Source organism: Carlito syrichta, unplaced genomic scaffold (genome assembly GCF_000164805.1).
Source record: "Carlito syrichta isolate Samal-C Ts95f unplaced genomic scaffold, Tarsius_syrichta-2.0.1 Scaffold313474, whole genome shotgun sequence".
Taxonomy (NCBI): domain Eukaryota; kingdom Metazoa; phylum Chordata; class Mammalia; order Primates; family Tarsiidae; genus Carlito; species Carlito syrichta.
The window spans coordinates 415986-424315 of NW_007257570.1; the positions used below are offsets into that span (position 1 = coordinate 415986).

At 49.7% G+C, this 8330-nt stretch overlaps 1 protein-coding gene across 1 annotated transcript in view; it reads right to left on the reverse strand.

Annotated features, from left to right (window-relative positions):
• MIS18A (MIS18 kinetochore protein A) overlaps window positions 1-371 on the reverse strand; it is a 17213-nt gene extending 16842 nt beyond the window's left edge. The window contains exon 1 of the mRNA XM_008070524.2: window positions 3-371. Within this exon, the coding sequence (XP_008068715.1) occupies window positions 3-336 (334 nt within the window). The 5' untranslated portion in view covers window positions 337-371. The remainder of the gene's footprint in view (window positions 1-2) is intronic.
• Window positions 372-8330: the final 7959 nt, after the last annotated feature.

An 8330-nucleotide genomic window follows, 5' to 3' on the forward strand; every position in this document is an offset into this window, starting at 1 on the left:
ACTGCGCAGCAGGATGCAGTTGGTGTCCTCCTGGCAGGTCACCCAGCTCAGCGAGTCGCCCACCGGCCGCCGGCAGCCGGAGCACAAAAACACCAGCGGCCTCTCCTCTTCCGCCGCCTCCGCCGCCCCCTCGGGCAGCGCATTGTCCCTGTGGACCACCGCCGTGTCCCCGCTCGTGGAGTTCCACATGCTGGCCCACTTCTGCAGCAGCTGGTGGCGGCTTGAGTCTTCAGAGAGCCGCTTGCCCAACAGTGAGGAGTCGCTCCACTTGCTCTTGTAGCCACACGTACAACTGGGGGCGCATCCTCCACAAATCTGCACGCAAGCACCCGCCATTACGTCCAAATCGCCCGCGCCCCAGAGCGCCAAGGGAAAAATGCCCCTGCGCATGCGCGAGGTGGGCGGGGCGCGGTGGCGCAGGCCGGGAAGGGGGCGGAGGCCGGAGGCGGAAGGGCAGTCGGACGGTCGCTACTGCGCATGCTCGCTGCCGTGAGGCGCCGTCTCGGTGGTCACGGTGCCTGCGTCTCATTTTCTTTTCTTTCTTCTTTTTTTTTTTTTGAGTTGGCGTCTCACTCTGTCGCCCAGATTGGAGTGAGTGCAGAGGCACGCTCCCGGCCACCGCAGCCTCGACCTGCTGGGCTCCGGCGATCCTTGCGTCTCAGCCTTCCGAGTAACTGGAACTACAGGCGCGCGCTACCACGCCCGGCTAATTTTTTATTTATTGTGGAGATGAGGTCTCGCCAAGTTGCCCAGGCGGGTCTCGAACCCGCAGGCTCAGGCAATCCACTCACCTCAGCCTCCCAAAGCGCGGGATTACAGGCTGAGCCACCGAGCCCGGCTCTCATTTTCTATCCTAAAGAAATTGAGGCTCCTGGAGATCGGTTGACTAGTGTGCTTGAGAAGGGTTATTCACCAACTTGCATGGGAGGGGCGGCATCATTGAGAAAGTTACAAGCTCTAAATTAAATGACCAGCCCTCCCCGAGACCTTCCCAATGGTTAGTGACAGCGACCACGCTGTCGCACCCTACCCAGGAGGAGGGGTCGGGAGCACAAGCCTGCTTTCTATGGCCTTGTCCCTCCGTGAGATGCTACAGCCCCCTCAAACTTGGCAGGTCTAAGAATCACCTGGGGAGCTGGTTAGACAGATTGCTGGGCCCCACCTTCACAGATTCTGGTTCAGCGGGGAAGAGCTTAATCCGAGAATTTGCATTTCTGACATGATTCTAGGCATACGGACGCCGCCATACAATTATAGTTGTTATATACAGAAGCTCCACTTTTGATTACCACTGCTCCTGAGGTCCTGCTCTCCTTGACGTGGAGAAAGCAAGGGGTTGTAGGGGAGTCATTTCCTCACAGGTTCCTTTTATGCATTGTTCCTGGACGGAAACCTTGGGAAGGGCCCCGGATCACTGAAGGTATCGCTGCAAGAAGTTGAGGAAGGTGGTGTGGGCAGCAGCAGTGTCGCTGGAAAGTGTGGCAGTGTCTCTGCTGTTCCTGTCAAGGAACCAATCGCCCTAGCAAGGGACGAGCATTCCTTCATGGTGGTAAGGACGGACTTCTACAGCTGCCTCTGGCTTTAAAACACCACAGATCAGGAGGGAACAGTCCGGCAGCACCACTGACAATCTGTCAGCATATCTGGGAGGAAACCACCTCCCCAAGGTCCTGCATCTGTTCCTATTATACTCTGGGTGCTCCCCAAATCACTGCCCACTTTGCTTGGTTAGATAAACTATCTACATTTTTATTGTATTGTATTGTATTGTATTGTATTGTATTGAATTGTATTGTATTGTACTGTACTGTATTAAGTCGGAGTCTCACTCTGTTGCCTAGGCTGGAGTGCAGTGGCACCATCATGGCTACTGCAGCCTCAACCTGCTGGGATCTGGCAATCTTTCTGCCTCAACCTTACAAGTAGCTGGGACTACCATGCCCGGCTAATTTTTTAAAAAAACAATATGTTGTAGAGTCAAGATCTCGCCATGTTGCCCAGGCTGGTCTCAAACTCCTGGACTCAGGAGTATAATCCTCTTGCCTTAGCCTCCCAAAGTGCTGGAATTATGGGCATGAGCCACTGTGCCTGGCTATGTACATAAAATTTACTTCAAATTTTAGTGCATCTGGCCACTCACTAGCAAAAAACAAAAGCCTTGGAACCAGAAGTCCCAGGTTGACCTAACCCTCCCTTCACGGGTAGTAACTGCACAGGAAACTGAAGAAAGGCTGTTTGCCTTCCCTGAGTCTGATTCTTCATGGATTCACTGGGTCAGTACTGCACCAGCACCAGATTATTCATGAGGGTGAAGTGATACAGTATGCATGAAAATAGTTTGTAAAACCATTGGCTTCAAATTGGGAGAAAATGCTTCAAATATTTTTGGCTTTTTTTTTTTCACCCATAGAATTCCCTTCCTTTTGCTTATTTATTGAAGCCACACCTGACCTTTCTGGACTCTTGTTTTCAAGCACCATATCTCTGGCACAACGGTAATATAACCCACATGAGTTATTTGCATACGTGACTAGTGACTTTGGAATTCAAGGGATGAGCTTCTTGCCTCAGACTTTGGGGTCCTATTGTCAGCACTTCGAGGCTCTGGTGGGATGTCCTGGTAAAGAATGACCGCAAGGCAGGATTGTATGATGACTTCTAGGGGCCCTAGGCATGTTTGCCTTGGTGGGTCCTTTTCCTCCAGAGAAAGGTTAACACAAATTTCATTTTACAGCTGTATTGTTAGAAAGATGAATACATTAAGATTATAGAGTAGGCCAGACACGGTGGCTCATGCCCATAATCCCAGCACTTTTGGAAACTGAGGCGGGATTGCTGTGAAGCCAGGAGGTCGAGACCAGCCTGGGCAACATAGTGGGATCCCAACTCTATAAAAAATTTTTTAAAAAAAATCTGGGCATGGTGGCATGCATCTGTAATCCCACCTACTCGGGAGGATGAAATGGGAGGATCACATGAGCTGAGGAATTGGAGGCTGTAGTGAGCTAGGATCGCGCCACTGCATTCCAGCCTGGACAACAGAGCTGGCTCAAATATATATGTATACACACACACACACACACACACACACACACACACACACAGTTTTTTGCTTAAACGTTCATTTTTTTCTTCTAATTTTAAAAGAAATTAAAACATTTTCATGGGCCCTTAAAAATACTATGGACTCAAAGCACCGTAACTCCTGAGCATCACGGAGAAGTTGGCCCCAACACAAAAGGAACCACAAATGTTTTTGTATTAAGAGTATAAAAACTCAGCTGGTTGCAGTGGCTCAAGCCTGTAATCTCAGCACTTTGGGAGGCCGAGGTGAGAGGATTGCCTGAGACCGGGGGTTTGAGACCAGCCTGGACAACTTGGTGAGACCTCATCTCTACAATAAATCAAAAAAATTAGCTGAGCATGGTGGCTCGCACCTGTAGTTCCAGCTACTTGGAAGGATGAGGTGGAAGGATCACCTGAGCCCAGCAGGTGGAGGCTGCGGTGGCTATAAGTGTGCCACTGCACTCCAACCTGGGCAACAGAGTGAGACTCCAACTCAAAAACAGAAAACAAAGCCGGGCTCGGTGGCTCAGCCTGTAATCCTGTGCCTTTGGGAGGCTGAGATGAGCGGATTGCCTGAGCCCGCGGGTTTGAGACCCGCCTGGGCAGCGAGACCTCATCTCTACAATAAATCAAAAAATCAGCCAGCCATGGTAGCGCATGCCTGTAATTCCGGCTACTCGGAAGGCTGAGGCGGAAGGATCGCCAGAGCCCAGCAGGTCGAGGCTGCGGTGGCTGGGAGTGGCCACTGCACTCCAGTCTGAGCGACAGAGTGAGACTCCAACTCAAAAAAAAAAAAAAAATGTAGGCAGCCATGAAATCATATTTTATGTGTGGGCAAAATGAGATGTTTGAGTAAGATGGCCTTGGATTGGGTGGTTGTAGTGAACAGTCATTCCCACCATGCCTCCTACTTCTACAACTAGGAGGTTTGATTAAGGCCAAGTGCAACTCCACCACTATAACCACCCCTTCCAGGAATGGCTCACTAGAGGTTTAACCCATTCAGGATGACCCATCTCTCTTTTACAGCGACTGGTGCCTGAATGGCACCTGCCAGAGACTTCAGTCAATGAATGCTTGAGGCTCTCCCCTGGTGATAGGATTGGCTCAGAATAACAACTTGACATCAGTTGTCCAATTGTGTCCAGACTGAGTAAATCTCAGGACTCCTGTTCAATGGTGGAGGGAAGAGATGACCTCTTTGTTCCCTATACATGAACCAGGAGGCAAACACCCAGGTTGTTTCAGGAAGCCATCATGTAAACATGGAAGAGGGCAGAGCTGAGAGATCACAGAGAAACTGAGCACCTGGCCTCTGAACCCTTCCAGGTATGTGGACCAACCAATTCTCTTTATTGTGGAAACCAGTTGAACTGTGTTTTTGTTCTGAGATTTTTTGTTTGATTGTTTGTTTGTTTGGGGGTTTTTGGATTAGGGTCTCACTCTGTTGCCCAGGCTAGAAGTCAGTGACACAATCACAGCTCACCATAGCGTCATACTTCTCAAGTGATCCTTCTGCCTCAGCCTCCCGAGTAACTGGGACTGTAGGTGTGTGCCACCACACTCTGCTAGTTTTTAAATTTTTTATAGAGATGAGGTCTCACTATGTTGTCTAGGCTGGTCTCAAACCCCTGGCTCAAACAATCCTCTCGCCTCAGCCTCCCAAAGTGCTGGGATTACAGGAATAAGCTACTGTGTCCGGCTGATTGTTTTTACTAGCAACTGAAAATGTTTAACAATCTATTAAAGTATGTTAAAATTGAAGTTTTGGCTGAGACTTCAAAATGGGGTAAAATGAGATATTTCAGGGTGTGAGACAGTCTCCTAGAGAAGCCTTCAGAGTCAATATTGGAGAACAAATTCCCTCCTGCTCTTATACCTCTTCCCTACACTTTGAGAATATAAAAGAATAGAGAAAGTGGTGACCAAGATGACTTTGTTGGGAGGATTTCTTTGGAGACAGTCTGGGTTGTGAGTTCTTCTCCTCCTCCCCAATGGAGAGAAAAGAGGCTATCTGCCTCCTTCCTCCATTTGGCTGAGAGGAAACTTTTGTTTGCAGAGCCAGTGCATTCCAGGCATTTAGAGCCACAGTGACCCCCCAAGAGAGCCAGGCTGTTGATCTGTTTTAGTGGCATGACAAAGGTGACCTGGAGCGGTTGTCAATCACATCTGAACTTTGCTGGCAGGAAGGTCATCCAGAGTCTCCAGTTCTACCCAAGGAGATAATCTGGAGGCGTGGAGGCTGGGCAGAGGTGAGTCAAGTATGAACAGGGCCCTGGGGAACCAGGCCTGAGGGAGAGCCAGCCTGAGATGAGACCTTACTGCGTCATGGGTGGGCAGCTGGGGCTAAGGGGGTGCTGGGAGTCCCCAAGGAACAGGAGAGAGAATTGGTTTTAACCAGACCTGGCTTGAGTGTACAAAACCAAGTAACAACAGATCAGGTTCAAGTGAAAACTGTTCTTCCCTTTCCTCCGCCATATTAGCCTAGACAGGAATAGGAGCCATGAGGAAGAAGAGAGGTGGGAAAGAGAGCAGGGCCAGCCACACCTGCTTCCCCACCTGAGACAGGGCCCACCTACATCTTACCTGGAGCATGGAGAAACAATTCTTTTTTTTTTTTTGAGTTGGAGTTTCACTTTGTCACCCAGACTGGAGTGCAGTGGCCGCTCCCGGCCACCGCAGCCTCAACCTGCTGGGATCCGGTGATCCTTCCGCCTCAGCCTTCCAAGTAGCTGGAACTACCAGTGTGCGCTACCACGCCTGGCTAATTTTTTTCATTTATTGTAGAGACGAGGTCTCGCCAAGTTGCCCAGGTGGGTCTCGAACCTGCAGGCTCAGGCAATTCACTCACCTTGGCCTCCCAAAGCGTGGGATTACAGGCTGAGCCACTGAGCCCGGCGAGAAACAGTTCTTATCCTGGAGTGAAAATTGCAATGTTGATTAATAACTCAGACTGGGAGTCCAGGCATGATGGCTCACGCCCGTAATCCCCACACTTTGGGAGACCAAGGTGGGAGGATCACTTGAATCCAGGAGCTTGAGACCAGCCTGTGCAACATCACAAGATCTCATCTTTACAAAAAAAAAATCAAAAAATTAACCAGGTGTAGCGGCGTGCACCTGTAGTCCCAGTTACTCAGGAGGCTGAGGTGGAAGGATGGCCTGAGCCTAGGAGATCGAGGCTGTAGTGAACTGTGAGCTTGCCAGGCTCACTCCAGCCTGGACAACAGAGTGAGATCCCAACTGACAAAAATAAAATAAAGTAACTTGGACTGGAGATGCTATCGTTTCTTCATTAAGATTCTGTTTGCAACTAAAGTGACTGCAGAACTGTCTCCTCCCTAGGGAGCCGGGGCAGAACACAGGGCAGGCTCAAATTCCAGCCAGACAGGAAAGGCTTCTTTGCAGAGGTGTGTGTGAGAGAACTGTGAGGGATCAGGCAGGAATCCTGGTTCACAGCCCTGGAACCAACACCCCACTTCCCTCAACCCACAGGGATGCCGGGAGAGGTTACTAGAAGGCAAGAGAGTTGGGAAACGTAGACCACCTTGAGGGGATCGCCTTTCCCTCAGGGTTGCAGGCAGCTGGGATGACCTCTCTGGGAGAAGATGAAATTCCCTGACCTCACCCTCTTCTTTCCCTGCGGTTTCCTACTGGAGTCCCCCAGGGCCCACATCCAACCAGAACCCACAGGGCACTGAGCGTGTTGGTGTAATCGGTACCAGTTGGCCTCCATCAGCAGAGCAGAGCAGCGCGTGGATGGGAGGGAATTCCACACAGAGCCTGCCCCTGTGCCCGGCCAGGGGCAAAGGGAAGGCCATCCTCACGCAAGACGGTCTCAGGGGACACCGTGGGAAGCAAAATGTGAAGGAGAGTGTTCTATTTTGAGTCTATCCTCCGTCTTTTCTTGTTTAGCGTATCAATTGCTTGAACTACCAGATTCAGCACTCCTTTTTTTACTTGGTTCAAAGGCCTTGGTATAAATAAGGAACAAATGCTAGTCTAGTTTAATATCAATGGCTAGCACTGGGTGGGGGAAGAGAGAGAGGGACAGGGAGGGGGGAGGGAGGCTGACAGAGGAAGGGAGGGAAAGAGGCAGAGAAAGAAAACAAAACTAGAGGAGGGAAGACATAGAAAAAGGGACAAAGAAATGAATACGATCTTGACAATTTTGTTGGAAGAATTAGGGCTATCCATTTATTTATTATTTTTTGAAGTTGAGGTCTCACTCTGTCTCTCAGGCTGGAGTGCAGTGGCACAATCACGGCTTACCGCAGCCTCGATCTCCTGGGCTCAAGTGATCCTCCTACCTCAGCCTCCCGAGGAGCTGGGACTATAGGACTATAGTACCACCACATTCAGCTAGTTTTTAAATTTTTTGTAGAGATGAGGTCTCACTATGTTGCCCGGGCTGGAAATTATGGCATTTTAAAGTGCTCTCAATTGGGGAAAATAAAAAATTCATGGCTACCGAACACAGTCACTGGCTAGGTTTTAATAGTGTGCACTTCCCTACACAGATAAGATGTGATGACAGATTGCTGGAGTCAGCCAGCTGGTCCTTTAGTATGTAGAAAGCTGGCTGCCCTAGCACTTTGGGAGGTCGAGGAGAGAGGATTGCTTGAGTTCAGGAGTTCAAGACCAGCCTGGGCAACATAGCAAGACTTGCTCTCTACAAAAAAAAAAGTTAGCCAGGCATTGTGGTGGGAGCCTGAAGTCCCAGTTACTCAGGGGGCTGAGACAGAAGGATCACCTGAGCCCAGGAAGTTGAGGCTGCAGTGAGCTGTGATCCTGCTACTGCACTCCAGCTTGGGTGACAGACTAAGACCCCAACTCAAAAAAAAAAAATCAGGTGCAGCTGCATTTGAGAACCAATTAATCCAACTCTTATTGGCAGAAATATGTCTGGGAAACAAATGACCCCCAAGGCTGCCTTCCCCTACCAGCTGGCAGGAGAATGCCATGCTGAGCACTGAGCCCCCAGAGACCTTCTGCCACCATCAAAGCCCTCCTTAGGGGGACAGAATGCTCTGTGGGAAAAGTGTGGGTGGGTATTTATATCTCTGTTCTGGGCATGACATGATAATTGTAAGAATATGCTTCACCTTCTTGAAAGTCCTCAGAGGCAGGATGGTCTTTAAATAGTTCTGTTCTGCTCTCCTATTTAGTGTGTGGAATCACGACTTTCTGGTCTTTAACAGAGATATTTGGTTCTCATGAAAGTTGGATAAGGGAGAGAACATGATTTTCAGCAAAATCATAAT